General features: G+C 39.9%; 1 gene segment (V, D, J or C); it reads left to right on the top strand.

The window, feature by feature from the left end:
* The first annotated feature begins 8,031 nt into the window (after window positions 1-8,031).
* The window catches only part of LOC127547231 (immunoglobulin kappa variable 3-11-like), a 46,109-nt gene continuing 35,459 nt past the window's right edge, over window positions 8,032-18,681 (top strand). The window contains 1 exon segment of the V gene segment in view: window positions 8,032-8,921. Within this exon segment, the coding sequence occupies window positions 8,870-8,921 (52 nt within the window).

Below are 18,681 nucleotides of genomic sequence, written 5' to 3'. Positions count from 1 at the left end.
ATAGAAGAAAACAATGGGCCCGTGTAAAAATCTTCACCTTTCTCCTGCTCTAAATGCTTCTTTTTTTTTTTTTTTACACCTATACTATATATTTTTTATTTAATGATTACTTTATAATGACAACATTATTCCTTGCACTCGTTTCTTTTCCGATTTTTTCCCCCTCCCTCCCTCTACTCCCTCCCCTAGATGGCAAGCAGTCCTTTATATGTTGGATATGTTGCAGTATATCCTAGATACAATATATGTTTGCAGAACCGAACAGTTCTCTTGTTGCATAGGGAGAATTGGATTCAGAAGGTATAAATAACCCGGGAAGAAAAACTAAAATGCAGATAGTTCACATTTGTTTCCCAGTGTTCGTTCTTTGGGTGTAGCTGCTTCTGTCTGTCATTTATCAATTGAAACTCAGTTAGGTCTCTTTGTCAAAGAAATCCACTTCCATCAAAATATGTCCTCATACAATATCGTTGTCGAAGTGTATAATGATCTCCTGGTTCTGCTCATTTCACTTAGCATCAGTTCATGTAAGTCTCGCCAGTCCTCTCTGTATTCATCCTGCTGGTCATTTCTTACAGAACAATAATATTCCATAACATTCATATACCACAATTTACCCAGTCATTCTCCAATTGATGGGCATCCATTCATTTTCCAGTTTCTAGCCACTACAAATAGGGCTGCTACAAACATTTTGGCACATACAGGTCCCTTTCCCTTCTTTAGTATTTCTTTGGGATATAAGCCCAATAGAAACACTGCTGGATCAAAGGGTATGCACAATTTGATAATTTTTTGGGCATAATTCCAGATTGCTCTCCAGAATGGTTGGATTCGTTCACAACTCCACCAACAATGCATTAGTGTCCCAGTTTTCCCGCATCCCCTCCAACATTCATCATTATTTTTTCCTGTCATCTTAGCCAATCTGACAGGTGTGTGGTGGTATCTCAAAGTTGTCTTAATTTGCATTTCTCTGATCAATAATGATTTGGAACACTCTTTCATATGAGTGGTAATAGTTTCAATTTCATCCTCTGAAAATTGTCTGTTCATATCCTTTGACCATTTATCAATTGGAGAATGGCTTGATTTCTTATAAATTTGAGTCAGTTCTCTATATATTTTAGAAATGAGGCCTTTATCAGAACCTTTAACTGTGAAGATGTTTTCCCAGTTTGTTGCTTCCCTTCTAATCTTGTTTGCATTAGTTTTGTTTGTACAAAGGCTTTTTAATTTGATATAATCAAAATTTTCTATTTTGTGATCAGTAATGGTCTCTAGTTCATCTTTGGTCACAAATTTCTTTCTCCTCCACAAGTCTGAGAGATAAACTATTCTATGTTCCTCTAATTTATTTATAATCTCGTTCTTTATGCCTAGGTCATGGACCCATTTTGATCTTATCTTGGTATATGGTGTTAGGTGTGGGTCCATGCCTAATTTACTAGTTTCCAATTATCCCAGCAGTTTTTATCAAATAATGAATTCTTTTCCCAGAAGTTAGGGGCTTTGGGTTTGTCAAACACTAGATTGTTATAGTTGACTATTCTGTCTTGTGAACCTAACCTTTTCCACTGATCCACTAATCTATTTCTTAGCCAATACCAAATGGTTTTGGTGACTGCTGCTTTATAATATAATTTTAGATCAGGTACAGCTAAGCCACCTTTATTTGATTTTTTTTTCATTAATTCCCTTGAGATTCTCGACTTTTTATTGTTCCATATGAATTTTGTTGTTATTTTTTCTAGATCATTAAAATATTTTCTTGGAAGTCTGATTGGTATAGCACTAAATAAATAGATTAGTTTAGGGAGTATTGTCATCTTTATTATGTTCGCTCGGCCGATCCAAGAGCACTTAATATTTTTCCAATTATTTAAGTCTGACTTTATTTGTGTGGAGACTTTTTTATAATTTTGCTCATATAATTCCTGACTTTCCTTTGGTAGATAGATTCCCAAATATTTTATGGTATCAACAGTTATTCTGAATGGAATTTCTCTTTGTTTCTCTTGCTGTTGAGTTTTGTTGGAGATGTATAAAAATGCTGAGGATTTATGGGGATTTATTTTGTAGCCAGCTACTTTGCTAAAATTATGAATTATTTCTAATAGCTTTTTAGTAGAATCTCTGGGGTTCTCTAGGTTTACCATCATATCATCTGCAAAGAGTGATAGTTTGGTTTCTTCATTGCCTACTCTAATTCCTTTAATATCTTTCTCAACTCTTATTGCCGAGGCTAGTGTTTCTAATACGATATTAAATAATAATGGTGATAGAGGGCAACCTTGCTTCACTCCAGATCTAACTGGGAAAGGTTCCAGTTTTTCTCCATTGCATATGATGCTTACTGATGGTTTTAAATATATGCTCCTGACTATTTTAAGGAAAAGTCCATTTATTCCTATGCTCTCAAGTGTTTTTATTAGGAATGGATGTTGGATTTTATCAAATGCTTTTTCTGCATCTATTGAGATGATCATATGGTTTTTGTTTGTTTGGTTATTGATATAGTCAATTATGCTAATAGTTTTCCTAATATTGAACCAGCCCTGCATTCCTGGTATAAATCCTACTTGGTCATAGTGTATTATCCTGGGGATGATTTTCTGTAATCTTTTTGCTAATATTTTATTTAAGATTTTAGCATCAATATTCATTAGGGAGATTGGTCTATAATTTTCTTTCTCTGTTTTCAGCCTACCTGGTTTAGGTATCAGTACCATGTCTGTGTCATAAAAGGAGTTTGGTAGGACTCCTTCAATCCCTATTTTTTCAAATAGTTTATTTAGCATTGGAGTTAATTGTTCTTTAAATGTTTGGTAGAATTCACATGTAAATCCATCTGGTCCTGGGGATTTTTTCTTAGGGAGTTGATTGATAGTTTGTTCTATTTCTTTTTCTGAGATGGGACTGTTTAGGATATTTACTTCTTCCTCTGTTAGTTTGGGCAAGCTATATTTTTGGAGGTATTTTTCTATTTCATTTAAGTTGTCGAATTTATTGGCATAAAGTTGAGCAAAGTAACTCCTAATTATTGCTCTAATATCCTCTTCGTTACTGGTGAGTTCTAGCTTTTCATTTTTAAGACTAACAATTTGATTTTCCGCTTTCCTTTTTTTAATCAGATTTACTAAGGGTTTGTATATTTTGTTGGTTTTTTCATAGAACCAACTCTTAGTTTTATTAATCATTTCAATAGTTTTTTTACTTTCAATTTTATTGAGCTCTCCATTTATTTTTAGAATTTCAAGTTTAGTATTTGACTGGGGGTTTTTAATTTGTTCCTTTTCTAGCATTTTTAGTTGCAAACCCAATTCATTGATCTTCTCTTTCTCTATTTTATACAAATAGGCCTCTAGAGATATGAAATTTCCCCTTATTACCGCTTTGGCTGCATCCCATACATTTTGGTATGATGTCTCATTATTATCATTTTCTTGTGTGAAGTTATTATGTCTATGATTTGCTGTTTCTCCCAATCATTCTTTAGCATGAGATTATTTAGTTTCCAATTATTTTTTGGTCTATTTCCCCCTGGTTTTTTGTTGAATGTAATTTTCATTGCATCGTGGTCTGAAAAGCATGCATTTACTATTTCTGCCTTACTGCATTTGAGTTTGAGGTTTTTATGTCCTAATATATGATCAATTTTTGTATAGGTTCCATGAACTGCTGAAAAGAAAGTGTATTCCTTTCTGTCTCCATTACATTTTCTCCAGAGATCTATCATATCTAACTTTTCTAGTATTCTGTTTACCTCTTTGACTTCTTTCTTATTTATTTTGTGGTTTGATTTATCTAATTCTGAGAGTGCAAGGTTAAGATCTCCCACTATTATAGTTTTACTGTCTATTTCTTCTTGCAGCTCTCTTAGTTTCTCTTTTAAGAATTTAGATGCTACCCCACTTGGTGCATATATGTTTAATATAGATAGTGCTTCATTATCCATGCTGCCCTTTAGCAAGATATAGTGCCCTTCCTTATCTCTTTTAATTAGATCAATTTTTGCTTTAGCTTGATCTGAGATCAGGATGGCTACCCCTGCTTTTTTGACTTCACCTGAAGCATAGTAGATTTTGCTTCAACCTTTTACCTTTAACCTGCATGTATCTCCCCACTTCAGGTGTGTTTCCTGTAAACAACATATTGTAGGATTCTGGCTTTTAATCCATTCTGCTAACCGCTTCCTCTTTATGGGGGAGTTTACCCCGTTCACATTTATGGTTAGAATGACCAATTCTGTATTGCTTGCCATCTTGTTAACCCTGGATTATGCTTTTCTCCTTCTTTCCCCTTTCCCCCCCTTCCCAGTATTAAGCTTGTGAGCACCACTTGCTTCTCACAGCCTTCCCTTTTTAGTATCCCTCCCCCCGCCTTAGAATTCCTCCCCCTATCTTACCCCTTTACCTCCCAGTTCCCGTATTCCCTTCCGCGTAGCTTATTCCTTCCCTTTTCACTTTTCCCTTCTCACTTTTCAATGAGGTGGGAGAAGTTTCACCATAGATTGAATATGTCTTAAGATTTTTCACTTAAAGCCAATTCTGAAGGCAGTAAGATACCCACTATATTCATCCCCCTCCCTTCTTTCTCTCAGATATAATGGGTTTCCTATGCCTCTTCATGAGATGTACTATCCCCACTTTACCCTTTTTCTGGTACAATGTCCTTTCCACATCAATTTCTAGAACAAGGTATACATGTATTCTTTATACATCTATATAGTCAAAATATAGTTCCCAAGATTAATCTTTACCTTTTTAGATTTCTCTTGAGTTTTATATTTGTAGATCAAACTTTTTATTAAGTTCTGGCTTTTTCATCAGAAATAGATGAAATTCGCTTACTTCGTTGAATGTCCATCTTCTTCCCTGGAAAAAGATGCTCATTCTCGCTGGGTAAGTTATTTTTGGTTGCATACCAAGTTCCTTAGCCTTTCGGAATATCATATTCCAGGCCCTTCGATCTTTTAATGTGGATGCTGCCAGATCCTGGGTGATCCTTATTGTGGCTCCTTGATACTTGAATTGGGTTTTTCTAGCCGCTTGCAATATTTTTTCCTTCATCTGAGGGTTCTGGCATTTGGCCACTATATTCCTTGGTGTTTTGATTTTAGGATCCCTTTCAGTGGGTGATCAATGAATCCTTTCAATGTTTATTTTTCCCTCTGTTCCTATGACTTCTGGGCAGTTCTCTTTGATAATTTCCTGGAAAATAGTGTCCAGGCTCTTTTTTTCATCATGTTTTTCTGGAAGTCCAATGATTCTCAGATTGTCTCTCCTGGATCTGTTTTCCAGGTCTGTTGTTCCCCAGAAGGTATTTCACATTTTTCTCCATTGTTTGATTTTTTTGGATTTGCTTGACTGATTCTTCTTGTATCCTTGAGTCATTCAATTCCACTTGTTCAATTCTGATTTTCAGTGAAGTATTTTCTTCACTCACTTCTTTAAGATCTTTTTCTAATTGTCCAATTGAATTCTTTTGTTCTGTGGAATTTTTTTCCATTTCGCCAATTTTGTTTTTTAGAGAGCTATTTTCTGTTTCCAGTTCACCAATCCTATTTTTCAAGGATTTTACTTCTTTATCCACTCTCTCTTTAACTGACTTCTCCAGGCTCTTTTGCCAAGCCTCCCTCTCCTTTTCCCATTTTTCTTCTAGCTCCCTTGTGAGAGCTTTTTTAATTACTTCTATGAGGTTCATCTGTGCTGAGGAACAGATGATCTCCTCCTTTGGGGATTCACCTGGGGACTGTCTGTTTTTAGTCTCCTCAGGATTTAGAGTCTGCTCTCTATCTGTATGGAGCTGTCAAGGGTTAAAGTCCTCTTCAGCTTCTTGCTCATTCTGTCTAATAATCAAAGACAAACTAGCAAAGAAAAACAGAAAAAACTGGAGTCTTTCTTTGGGGGAGGGGCTGGGTATGTTACCGAGCTTCCTCTCCAGACTGCAGGGGGCAGCAGTGAGGCACTAGCAGGACTGTGTGTGCGTGGGCTCTGAGATCCCAGAGCGTGCTGAGTCACTGTGGGGGGGAAAGGGGGGACGGCCAAGTCCCGAGAGACTCCAGCTGTTTGGGGTTGTATTCTTCAGCCCCGGTGTTTTTAGCTTCTCTGCTGGGCTGCTGACTTGCTGCCGGAGCAAAGTATCCAAACCTGTAGCGAAGCTCTCCCCGCAGAGATGGCTGCGATCACTCCCCACCCCCTCTCCAGTCTGTTCCCGTGCTCTCACTGCCGCTGCCCGCCGTCTGCGCCCGATCTAAAACCGCCCCAGCCCTCCAGTAAAGACAGACCTTTCTTGGTTAATCTCAAGGATGGCTTCTCTTGGTAACTATATGTGGGTTTTTTTCAGTCAAGCATTGATTCAGAAGCTTGTAATGAAGTGGATAGTGAGAGAAAGCGTGGAGCTTATGCAGCTGTGAGCCTCCTCTCCGCCATCTTAACCGGAAGTCCTCTAAATGCTTCTTAAAAAAAAAAGGTGGGAAAGGATTCTTTCCACTCATTTCAGGGACTTCTATGATGCAATAGAGTGCCAGGCCTGGAGTCCACAGGATGCTTCTTCTTGAGTTCACATTCCAGGTTTGGAGTCAGAAACCTTCCTCTTCCAGAAATGAGATCTGGCCTCAGACACTTACTAGCTGGATGACCCACAGCAAGGCACAGAGACCTATTTGCTCCTGTTCTTCATGGGTAAAAGAGCAGAAGAAGTAAATGGCAAACTAGTCCAGGAACTTTCCTAGAAATTCCAAATAGAGTCATGAAGAGCCTTACTGAGTATTAATCATCAAAAAAAAAAAAAAAAAAAGAAACAAAAAAAAAAAAAAACACAACAAAACTCTAGTCTAGAATCCCTTACCCGAAGTCTTCTCTCAGTTCCTAGCCCATCTGCCACAGCTCCAAGAGGGGACTTTCCAGATCCTCTCTCTTTAATGTTACTCCCTCCTATATTTTCACTTCTCCCCAGCTTCCTCTTCCCCCATGACTTCTGTCTTCTCTTTCCCTTCCCCTCCCACCTTGTTTATCTCAGTTTCCTTATTTATAAAATAAGCTGGAAGATGAAATAGCAAATCCCTCTAGTATCTTCTTAAAGAAACCCCAAATTGTGTTACAAAGTGCCAAAAATAATTGAAATGAGAACAAAAATGGTTCCTGCCCAGCACAGTTGTAGAGAGGATCAAATACAGTCACTGAGAGAGCTCTTTCAGAGGATGGAATAAGAGACTTGAGGGAAGTGATAGGAGGCCAGTTGATCTCTCCCTCTTTATCACACAAGGAGGATTCTTAATGACAGACTAATTCAAGTTCTTCTTTGGTAGATTCTAGATTTCTGACTGAAGTCAATGCTTGAGATAGAATTTGCCACCATTTCATTGAATCATTTGAAAAAAAAAAAGACAAAGAGGATTCTGGGAAGATGACAGAGTAGTTTAGAAAATTCCAAGCTCTATTAAAAAAATAAAATGGCACCTCAGGAAAAATATCCAGTGACAAAAAATGAACACAAGTGGGGGCAGAGCTGGTCCTCCTGGAATGACCAGAGAAGGTACCAATGGTGAACCTCACATAGAGGTTTGGTCAGTGTGAAAGGTAACAACTCCAGGCAAGCTCTGCTGAAACAGCAAGCAGTGAGTCCTGTGGTAGCTGAGCCGGGAGGTGGCCTTGGCTGAGCCACAGGAAGCTTCATCTCCAACAATGTGGGGAGTGTGAGGTTGGGGAAGACTGAGGGAACCCCTGTTTATGAGGGTGCTGGGGCCAGCTGTGCTGCTGAGAGGCAGCCCCGCCCAAGGGGAAACCAGCACATGCCTGGTGAGGGCAGAGGCAGTGGGACAGGGACACTGGTGGCTGTGGGCACTTAGAGAAGGATGGAGTCCCTGGGGAGGAATCAGGGGAAAATAATGTAAAAAGTGCATGCAGAGAACAAGAGAAACCCACAAGGAAGCAAAGCAAAGATGGGCAGCTCTGAACACAATGTGGAGCATTTATTGTAAAGGATTAGTTTTTAGGTTTAAAATAAATAAAAACTAAAAAAATAAGAAGAAAAAAATTTTAAATGATCACATATCATTCCATAACATATAATTCCATTGATCTCTTCAGGGAAGTGGAGGAGGAAGAAAAAGCTGGTTCCCCTAAACCATGGCAAGGAATAAAAGGATGGCTTGCTTTCCATTTTAGGAGCCTCCATTCTAAATGCCCAAAGATCCTTACTTAGTAGGACAGCAGGTCATGGATTGGGATAAAGTGCAGGATATCAGTATCTGGCCTATGTTTTATGCCTTCAGGCTGTGACCTCTTCACTACACATTATGGACTCTTGTGCAAGCCCACTTGCTTTTGGAACCATTTTTGTTCTTATTTCAATTATTTTTGGCACTTTGTAACACAATTTGGGGTTTCTTTGAGAAGATACTAGAGGGATTTGCTATTTCATCTTCAACTTATTTTACAAATAAGGAAACTGAGGCAAACAAGGTTAAATGACTTGCTTAAGCTCACACAATTCAGTATCCAAGGCAATATTTGATCTCAAGAAGATGAAAGTTCCTAGCCAAAGACTGAACACATTACATAGTGCTAGCAGTCTCATAAAAAAATAAAACTGATTAAAAGAAAAAAAATTAAAAAAAAAAAACTAAGGATAAGTAGGATCTGTGGGAGCACTTATCACACAAGGGTCCATGTATCAGGGACATATTGAAGGTGTTAAGGCCTCAGGTTCTTCCCCTGAGCTGGAGTCAGCCACTTCTGCTCCCAGAACCCCCCACACCTCTCAGCTGCTTTGCATAAAGAGATCCCCAAGGGGAGGGGCTGCAGACATAGGGAGATAAACTGGGCCTGGGGCAGAGCAGCCACAGGGAAGGAGTCACTGCAAGATGGAGTCTCTGTCCCAGCTTCTCTGTGGGCTCCTGATGCTTTGGGTCCCAGGTGAGAACTTGAGACAACAAAACACGCAGACGGGCAATGTGACATGAGATGAGAGAAATCAAGGAAGCTCAGAATCTCTGGGGACAGGAGCCAGTACAGTCCAAGGGGGAATGAGGATTTCTGTGAGGTCAGGGGGATGTTCAGAGCCAGGGAGTCTGTGGGGCAAGAATCAGAATGAAAGGAAACTCTGTTCTGTTTATTTCTTGTTGTTTGGTCACTAATTTCTGCTCTTAGTTTCCAGGGGAGCAATTGTGCTGACCCAGTCTCCAGCCTCAGTGTCTGTGAGCCCGGGAGAGAGAGTCACCATCAGCTGCAAGGCCAGTCAGAGTGTTGTACACAGTAATGGAAAGACTTACCTACACTGGCTCCAACAGAAACCGGGACAGTCTCCTCGGCCACTCATTTACATGGTTTCCAACGTGCACTCCGGAGTCCCCGCCCGCTTCAGTGGCAGTGGTGCTGGGAAGGATTTCACCCTCACAATCAGCAGTGTGGAGGCTGAAGATGGGGCAGTCTATTACTGTGTTCAGTATTCTTTTACTCCTCCCACAGCATTACAGCCCTGAACAAAAACCTCCCCAGGCCTGGGCTGGCTGCTCAGGGAGGCCCAGCTGCCTCCCCTCCTTCCTCTGCTGCAGCAGCTGCTGGGGGCCTGCTCAGGGGCAGGGTCTCTGGGGCTGAGGAAATAAAAGGGACTCGGGGCTCAGGGGAAAGGCCACAGTCTGAGAGCTCGGTGCTCTGGGGACTCTTGCTCCTCTTCAGCCATGAGCAGAATCATCAAAGAGAGAACCACTGGCTCAGACTGGGTCACCCCACAATGCCCTGGGCCTGAGGCACTCTCCCATTCCTATTCCATCTGACTCCCCTCGGCACAAGAACCAAAGAGAAAGTAGAAACTTCTGGCCAGAGATTCTTTCTGTCCTTTCTCCCTGGCTCAATATTCACAGCAGTCAATGACTCTTGGGACCAAGAGCACAAGAAGATCACACAACAGGTTAATGAAATCCATCATGGACCCAGCTTAAAATTCGCACTCTCCCAGCAGCCAGATGGCACGGGGCAGCTGCCCTGGAGTTAGGAGGACCTGAGTGCAAAGCGAGACTTAGACACTTCATATTTTCTAGTTGTGTGACCCTGGGCAAGTTACTTAACTCTAATTGCCTCAGAAAAAAAAAAATTCACTCTGGATCCATTTTCTCTGACCATGCATTTGAATCAGATTTTTATCTACTTTTATTTTACCATTCATGCCCAGGGGCTACAAAGATCTCTCTGGAGTCTCCTCTGTCCACTCTTTTCAAAGGAAGACTTCAATTCCTACAAAGAAGGGGAATAAGAGACGGGCGCCAAGAAGCCGAACATTCTGCTCTCTTCATAGTTTTGGAAACTGCTCAGAATTATAACCACCTCCCCCATCTTAATTTTAATCTAATAAAACTACTTTTTTATAGTCCAATTGATGGAAACTGTGATCTTTGGGGAAAGGGTCAACCTGGGTTAGAATCTCAACTCCTACAGCCCCTTGGGAGGGGCCCCACCCCATAGCATCTCCAACCACATTTCAGTTGGAGATCTTGGCCTGGGGCATAGTCACCACCCTTTATTCAGTTGAAAATTAGTCCCTCAAATTCATCTAGAGATTGGCTCCCTGGCTTTGGTCCCCAAATCCCAAATAATCCAAGGCCGGGTGCGCAACCTTCTGCAAAAAGTCTAAACAGGATTTTACTTGCAGAAAAAGCTGTTTTCTCAGTGTAATAAACCCATTTTTTTTTGCCACAAACCTCGCTGTATTCATTCTTTTGTAAAGCTGCCACCTGGCCAGGGAATCTCTGAACCTTCATTGCCCACCTCTACACATTTGGTGGCCCGTTTAGGGATCCCTGAAATTTTGGGCCCAAGAAAGCCTTCTCTTGCTGTTGTCTATCCTATACCTGGGAGACCCAAACACCTGGGAAGATTTGGGCTGTATGGAGCTCAATGATCAGGCAGATTTCCTTGACTAGGGACAACTGGACTTGGAATTCCTGGGTTTATTTATTTACTTATTTATTTATTTTTAGCAGAAGGAATCTTAATCAGGAAACTTCTGTCACCTCTCTCCCTCCCCAGGATAAGGGGATGGGGCTTTATAGAATCCCAAAAACCTGATCAAACTGAAGACGGCGGAGAGGAGGCACACAGCTGTGTAGCTCCGCGTTTTTCTCTCACTATCTATTTCATTACAAGCCTCTGAATTAATGCTTGGCTGAAAAAAACCCTACAAATAGTTACCAAGAGAAGCCATCCTTGAGATTCACCAGGAAAGGTCTGTCTTTACTGGAGGGCTGGGATGGTTTTAGATCGGGCGCAGGCTGAGAGCAGTGGCAGTGAGAGCACGGGAGCAGACGGGAGAGGAGGTGGGGAGTGATCGCAGCCGTCTCTGCGGTGAGAGCTTCGCTACAGGATTAGATACTTTGCTCCGGCAGCAAGTCAGCAGCCCAGCAGAGAAGCTAAAAACACCGGGGGTGAAGGATACAACCCCAAACAGCTGGAGTCTCTCGGGACCTGGCCGCCCCCCGCCTTCCCCCCCCACAGTGACTCAGCACGCTCTGGGATCTCAGAGCGCAGGCACAGCACAGTCAGGCTAGTGCCTCACTGCTGCCCCCCCCCCCACAGTCTGGAGAGGAAGCTTGATAACACACCCAGCCCCTCCCTCAAAGAAAGACTCCAGTTTTTTTCTGTTTTTCTTTGCTAGTTTGTCTCTGATTATTAGACAGAATGAGCAAGAAACTGAAGAGGACTTTAATCCTTGACAGCTTCTATACAGATAGAGAGCAGACTCTAAATCCTGAGGAGACTGAAAACAGACAGTCCCCAGGTGAATCCCCAAAGGAGGAGATCATCTGTTCCTCAGCACAGATGAACCTCATAGAGGTAATTAAAAAGGCTCTCACAAGGGAGCTAGAAGAAAAATGGGGAAAGCAGAGTGAGGCTTGGCAAAAGGAGAGGGAAGCTTGGGAAAAGGAGAGGGAGGCTTGGGAAAAGAGCCTGGAGAAGTCAGTTAAAGAGAGAGTGGATAAAGAAATCAAATCCTTGAAAAATAGGATTGGTGAACGAAACATAAAACAGCTCTCTAAAAAACAAAATAGGTGGAATGGAAAAAAATTCCACAGAACAAAAGAACTCAATGGGACAATTAGAAAAAGATTTTAAAAAAGCGAGTGAAGAAAATACTTCACTGAAAATCAGAATTGAACAATTGGAATTGAATGACTCGAGGAGACAAGAAGAATCAGTCAAGCAAATCCAAAAAAATCAAACAATGGAAAAGAATGTGAAATACCTTCTGGGGAAGACAACAGACCTGGAAAACAGATCCAGGAGAGACAACCTGAGAATCATTGGACTCCCAGAAAAGCTTGATGAAAAAAAGAGCCTGGACACTATTTTCCAGGAAATTATCAAAGAGAACTGCCCAGAAGTCATAGGAACAGAGGAAAAAATAAACATTGAAAGGATTCATCGATCACCCACTGAAAGGGATCCTAAAATCAAAACACCAAGGAATATAGTGGCCAAATGCCAGAACCCTCAGACGAAGGAAAAAATCCTGCTAGCGGCTAGAAAAACCCAATTCAAGTATCAAGGAGCCACAATAAGGATCACCCAGGATCTGGCAGCATTCACATTAAAAAATTGAAGGGCCTGGAATATGATATTCCGAAAGGCTAAGATACTTGGTTTGCAACCAAAAATAACTTACCCAGCGAGAATGAGCATCTTTTTCCAGGGAAGAAGATGGACATTCAATGAAGTAAGCGAATTTCATCTATTTCTGATGAAAAAGCCAGAACTTAACAAAAAGTTTGATCTACAAGTACAGAACTCAAGAGAAATCTAAAAACGTAAAGATTAATCTTGAGAACTATATTTCGGTTATAAAGATGTATAAAGAATACAGATATACCTTGTTCTAGAAACTGATGTGGAAAGGACATTGTACCAGAAAAAGGGCAAAGTGGGGGTAGTACATCTCATGAAGAGGCAAAGGAAACCTATTATATCTGGGAGAAAGAATGGAGGGGGTGAATATAGTGGGTATCTTACTGCCTTCAGAATTGGCTTTAAGTGAAAAATCTTAAGACATACTCAATCTATGGTGAAACTTCTCCCACCTCATTGAAAAGTGAGAAGGGAAAAGTGAAAAGGGAAGGAATAAGCTAAGTGGAAGGGAATACGGAAACTGGGAGGGAAAGGGGTAAGATAGGGGGAGGAACTCTAAGGCGGGGGGAGGGATACTAAAAAGAGAGGGCTGTGAGAAGCAAGTGGTGCTCACAAGCTTAATACTGGGAAGGGGGGTAAAGGGGAAAGAAGGGAGAAAAGCATAAACCGGGGTTAACAAGATGACAAGTAATACAAAATTGGTCATTCTAACCATAAATGTAAACTCCCCCATAAAGAGGAAGCGGTTAGCAGAATGGATTAAAAGCCAGAATCCTACAATATGTTGTTTACAGGAAACACACCTGAAGCGGGGAGATACATGCAGGTTAAAGGTAAAAGGTTGAAGCAAAATCTACTATGCTTCAGGTGAAGTCAAAAAAGCAGGGGTAGCCATCCTGATCTCAGATCAAGCTAAAGCAAAAATTGATCTAATTAAAAGAGATAAGGAAGGGCACTATATCTTGCTAAAGGGCAGCATGGATAATGAAGCACTATCTATATTAAACATATATGCACCAAGTGGGGTAGCATCTAAATTCTTAAAAGAGAAACTAAGAGAGCTGCAAGAAGAAATAGACAGTAAAACTATAATAGTGGGAGAGCTTAACCTTGCACTCTCAGAATTAGATAAATCAAACCACAAAATAAATAAGAAAGAAGTCAAAGAGTTAAATAGAATACTAGAAAAGTTAGATATGATAGATCTCTGGAGAAAATGTAATGGAGACAGAAAGGAATACACTTTCTTTTCAGCAGTTCATGGAACCTATACAAAAACTGACCATATATTAGGACATAAAAACCTCAAATTCAAATGCAGTAAGGCAGAAATAGTAAATGCATCGTTTTCAGACCACGATGCAATGAAAATTACATTCAACAAAAAGCCAGCGGGAAGTAGACCAAAAAATAATTGGAAACTAAACAATCTCATACTAAAGAATGATTGGGAGAAACAGCAAATCATAGACATAATTAATAACTTCACCCAAGAAAACGATAATAATGAGACATCATACCAAAATGTATGGGATGCAGCCAAAGCGGTAATAAGGGGAAATTTCATATCTCTAGAGGCCTATTTGTATAAAATAGAGAAAGAGAATGTCAATGAATTGGGCTTGCAACTAAAAATGCTAGAAAAGGAACAAATTAAAAACCCCCAGTCAAACACTAAACTTGAAATTCTAAAAATAAAAGGAGAGATCAATAAAATTGAAAGTAAAAAAACTATTGAATTAATTAATAAAACTAAGAGTTGGTTCTATGAAAAAACCAACAAAATAGACAGACCCTTAGTAAATCTGATTAAAAAAAGGAAAGAGGAAAATCAAATTGTTAGTCTTAAAAATGAAAAGGGAGAACTCGCCACTAAAGAAGAGGAAATTAGAGCAATGATTAGGAGTTACTTTGCCCAACTTTATGCCAATAAATTCGACAACTTAAATGAAATAGAAAAATACCTCCAAAAATATAGCTTGCCCAAACTAACAGAGGAAGAAGTAAATATCCTAAACAGTCCCATCTCAGAAAAAGAAATAGAACAAACTATCAATCAACTCCCTAAGAAAAAATCCCCAGGACCAGATGGATTTACATGTGAATTCTACCAAATATTTAAAGAACAATTAACTCCAATGTTATATAAACTATTTGAAAAAACAGGGATTGAAGGAGTCCTACCAAACTCCTTTTATGACACAGACATGGTGCTGATACCTAAACCAGGTAGGCTAAAAACAGAGAAAGAAAATTATAGACCAATCTCCCTAATGAATATTGATGCTAAAATCTTAAATAAAATATTAGCAAAAATATTACAGAAAATCATTCCCAGGATAATAACTATGACCAAGTAGGATTTATACCAGGAATGCAGGACTGGTTCAATATTAGAAAAACTATTAGCATAATTGACTATATCAATAACCAAACAAACAAAAACCATATGATCATCTCAATAGATGCAGAAAAAGCATTTGATAAAATCCAACACCCATTCCTAATAAAAACACTTGAGAGCATAGGAATAAATGGTCTTTTCCTTAAAATAGTCAGGAGCATAGTCAGGAGCATATATTTAAAACCATTAGTAAGCATCATATGCAATGGGGAAAAACTGGCACCTTTCCCAGTAAGAACTAGAGTGAAGCAAGGTTGCCCCCATCACCATTATTATTTAATATCGTATTAGAAACACTAGCCTTGGCAATAAGAGTCGAGAAAGATATTAAAGGAATTAGAGTAGGCAATGAGGAAACCAAACTATCACTCTTTGCAGATGATATGATGGTATACCTAGAGAACCCCAGAGATTCTACCAAAAAGCTATTAGAAATAATTCATAATTTTAGCAAAGTAGCTGGCTACAAAATAAATCCCCATAAATGCTCAGCATTTTTATACATCACCAACAAAACCCAACAGCAAGAGAAATTCCATTCAGAATAACTGTTGATACCATAAAATATTTGGGAATCTATCTATCAAAGGAAAGACAGGAATTATATGAGCAAAATTATAAAAAAGTCTCCACACAAATAAAGTCAGACTTAAATAATTGGAAAAATATTAAGTGCTCTTGGATTGGCCGAGCAAACATAATAAAGATGACAATACTCCCTAAACTAATCCATTTATTTAGTGCTATACCAATCAGACTTCCAAGAAAATATTTTAATGATCTAGAAAAAAATAACAACAAAATTCATATGGAACAATAAAAAGTCAAGAATCTCAAGGGAATTAATGAAAAAAAATCAAATGAAGGTGGCCTAACTGTACCTGATCTAAAATTATATTATAAAGCAGCAGTCACCAAAACCATTTGGTATTGGCTAAGAAGTAGATTAGTGGATCAGTGGAAAAGGTTAGGTTCACAAGACAGAATAGTCAACTATAACAATCTAGTGTTTGACAAACCCAAAGCCCCTAACTTCTGGGATAAGAATTCATTATTTGATAAAAAACTGCTGGGATAATTGGAAATTAGTATGGCAGAAATTAGGCATGGACCCACACTTAACACCATATACCAAGATAAAATTAAAATGGGTCCATGACCTAGGCATAAAGAACGAGATTATAAATAAATTAGAGGAACATAGGATAGTTTATCTCTCAGACTTGTGGAGGAGAAAGAAATTTGTGACCAAAGATGAACTAGAGACCATTACTGATCACAAAATAGAAAATTTTGATTACATCAAATTAAAAAGCCTTTGTACAAACAAAACTAATGCAAACAAGATTAGAAGGGAAGCAACAAACTGGGAAAACATTTTCACAGTTAAAGGTTCTGATAAAGGCCTCCTTTCCAAAATATATAGAGAACTGACTCAAATTTATAAGAAATCAAGCCATTCTCCAATTGATAAATGGTCAAAGGATATGAACAGACAATTTTCAGAGGATGAAATTGAAACTATTACCACTCATATGAAAGAGTGTTCCAAATCACTATTGATCAGAGAAATGCAAATTAAGACAACTCAGAGATACCACTACACACCTGTCAGATTGGCTAAGATGACAGGAAAGAATAATGACGAATGTTGGAGGGGATGCGGGAAAACTGGGACACTGATGCATTGTTGGTGGAGTTGTGAACGGATCCAACCATTCTGGAGAGCAATCTGGAATTATGCCCCAAAAGTTATCATACTATGCATACCCTTTGATCCAGCAGTGTTTCTATTGGCTTTATATCCCAAAGAAATACTAAAGAAGGGAAAGGGACCTGTATGTGCCAAAATGTTTGTAGCAGCCCTATTTGTAGTGGCTAGAAACTGGAAAATGAATGGATGCCCATCAATTGGAGAATGACTGGGTAAATTGTGGTATATGAATGTTATGGAATATTATTGTTCTGTAAGAAATGACCAGCAGGATGAATACAGAGAGGACTAGCGAGACTTACATGAACTGATGCTAAGTGAAACGAGCAGAACCAGGAGATCATTATACACTTCGACAATGATATTGTATGAGGACATATTTTGATGGAAGTGGATTTCTTTGACAAAGAGACCTAACTGAGTTTCAATTGATAAATGACAGACAGAAGCAGCTACACCCAAAGAAAGAACACTGGGAAATGAATGTGAACTATCTGCATTTTTGTTTTTCTTCCGGGTCATTTATACCTTCTGAATCCAGTTCTCCCTGTGCAACAAGAGAACTGTTCGGTTCTGCAAACATATATTGTATCTAGGATATACTGCAACATATCCAACATATATAGGACTGCTTGCCATCTAGGGGAGGGGGTGGAGGGAGGGAGGGGAAAAATCGGAACAGAAGCGAGTGCAAGGGATAATGTTGTAAAAAAATTACCCTGGCATGGATTCTGTCAATATAAAGTAATTATTAAATAAAAATTAAAAAAAAAAGAATCTCAAAAACCTGAGGCTGCTGGCAAAAAATGGGACACATTGAGGGGGGAATGATGTAAACTGTGTCTATTCCTAAGGATTCTCCCTTAAGCTTTTTCTTAAACAGAGATAAATTCGGCCTAAAAGATCTAAAAACTAAAAACAATCCTTAAATTAAAACAGCGCTGCAGGAAGCTGCTTCAGTTTGCTGGGGGGAAATCAAAATTAAATACCACCCTTTTAAATAACCCCCTCCTTCCTACTCCTCTAGGACACAAAATCCCTGTGAATCCCTTCAGAACCACCTCCTTCCCAAAGACAGGACCTTGTCTCTGGCAATGTCTCCTTAACTCTGTCCCCCTCACCTGGACCAGATCCTGAGACTCCCAGGGCTTTTTTTCCTCCTCAGGATCCTGATTCTAACCTCTGCCCCCTGGGAGAAGCTGCAGACTCTCAGGGAGAGACCCTCAGAGCAGAGCCGCCTCTTCCAGTGAAAATCTCTCCCAGACTAAGGAGAAACTTGGCCATTGCTCCGAGGTCCCGGCCCAGCTTTGTGAGGGCTCCAAGGCCAAGGCCCTCCTTGGTCTGTCCTGGGGAGTTGTTACTATTAAACAATCTGCCCCAGAGACAGGAGGAAGCAGCAGAAGCCAGTTCTGGGCCCCCAAACTCCCACCTCTCTGCTGGAAGCAAATGTGAGAGTCTTTAATGAGAGGGATCAAACTGCAGCGTGGGACAGCGGCCTTACAGGGAGACATGGGGAACAGTGCCTCCTCGTGGCTGCTGACATTTCTGGGAAACCCAGGGGTTCCTGCTTCAGGTGTCATGGACAGGGCCAGAAGGCCAAGGAAACTCCCTGTCCTTGCTGCGACCTCCAGCAGGAGTTTGGGGCTTGCTCCCCCACGCTCCACCACGACAGCAGAACCCTGGCTATCCCCCGATGTGGCCTGTAAGGCCTCTGAATGTCTTTTTGCTGAGAGATCTTCTTCCTTCTCTCTCTGGCTCTCTGATCTCTCTTGATCTCAGGAAGGTGAATGTTCCTAGCCACAAACTGAACTCTTTACATACTGCTAGCAAACACATGAATTAATAAAACAGATTAAAACAAAACAAAACAAACAAAAAAGGATAAGTAGGATCTGTGGGAGCACTTATCACACAAGGGTCCATGAATCAGGGACATATTG

The sequence above is a fragment of the Antechinus flavipes genome, chromosome 2 (assembly GCF_016432865.1).
Source record: "Antechinus flavipes isolate AdamAnt ecotype Samford, QLD, Australia chromosome 2, AdamAnt_v2, whole genome shotgun sequence".
NCBI lineage: Eukaryota > Metazoa > Chordata > Mammalia > Dasyuromorphia > Dasyuridae > Antechinus > Antechinus flavipes.
The sequence above is the reverse complement of the archived record's forward strand: the minus strand, read 5'-3'. Positions and strand labels throughout refer to the sequence as shown.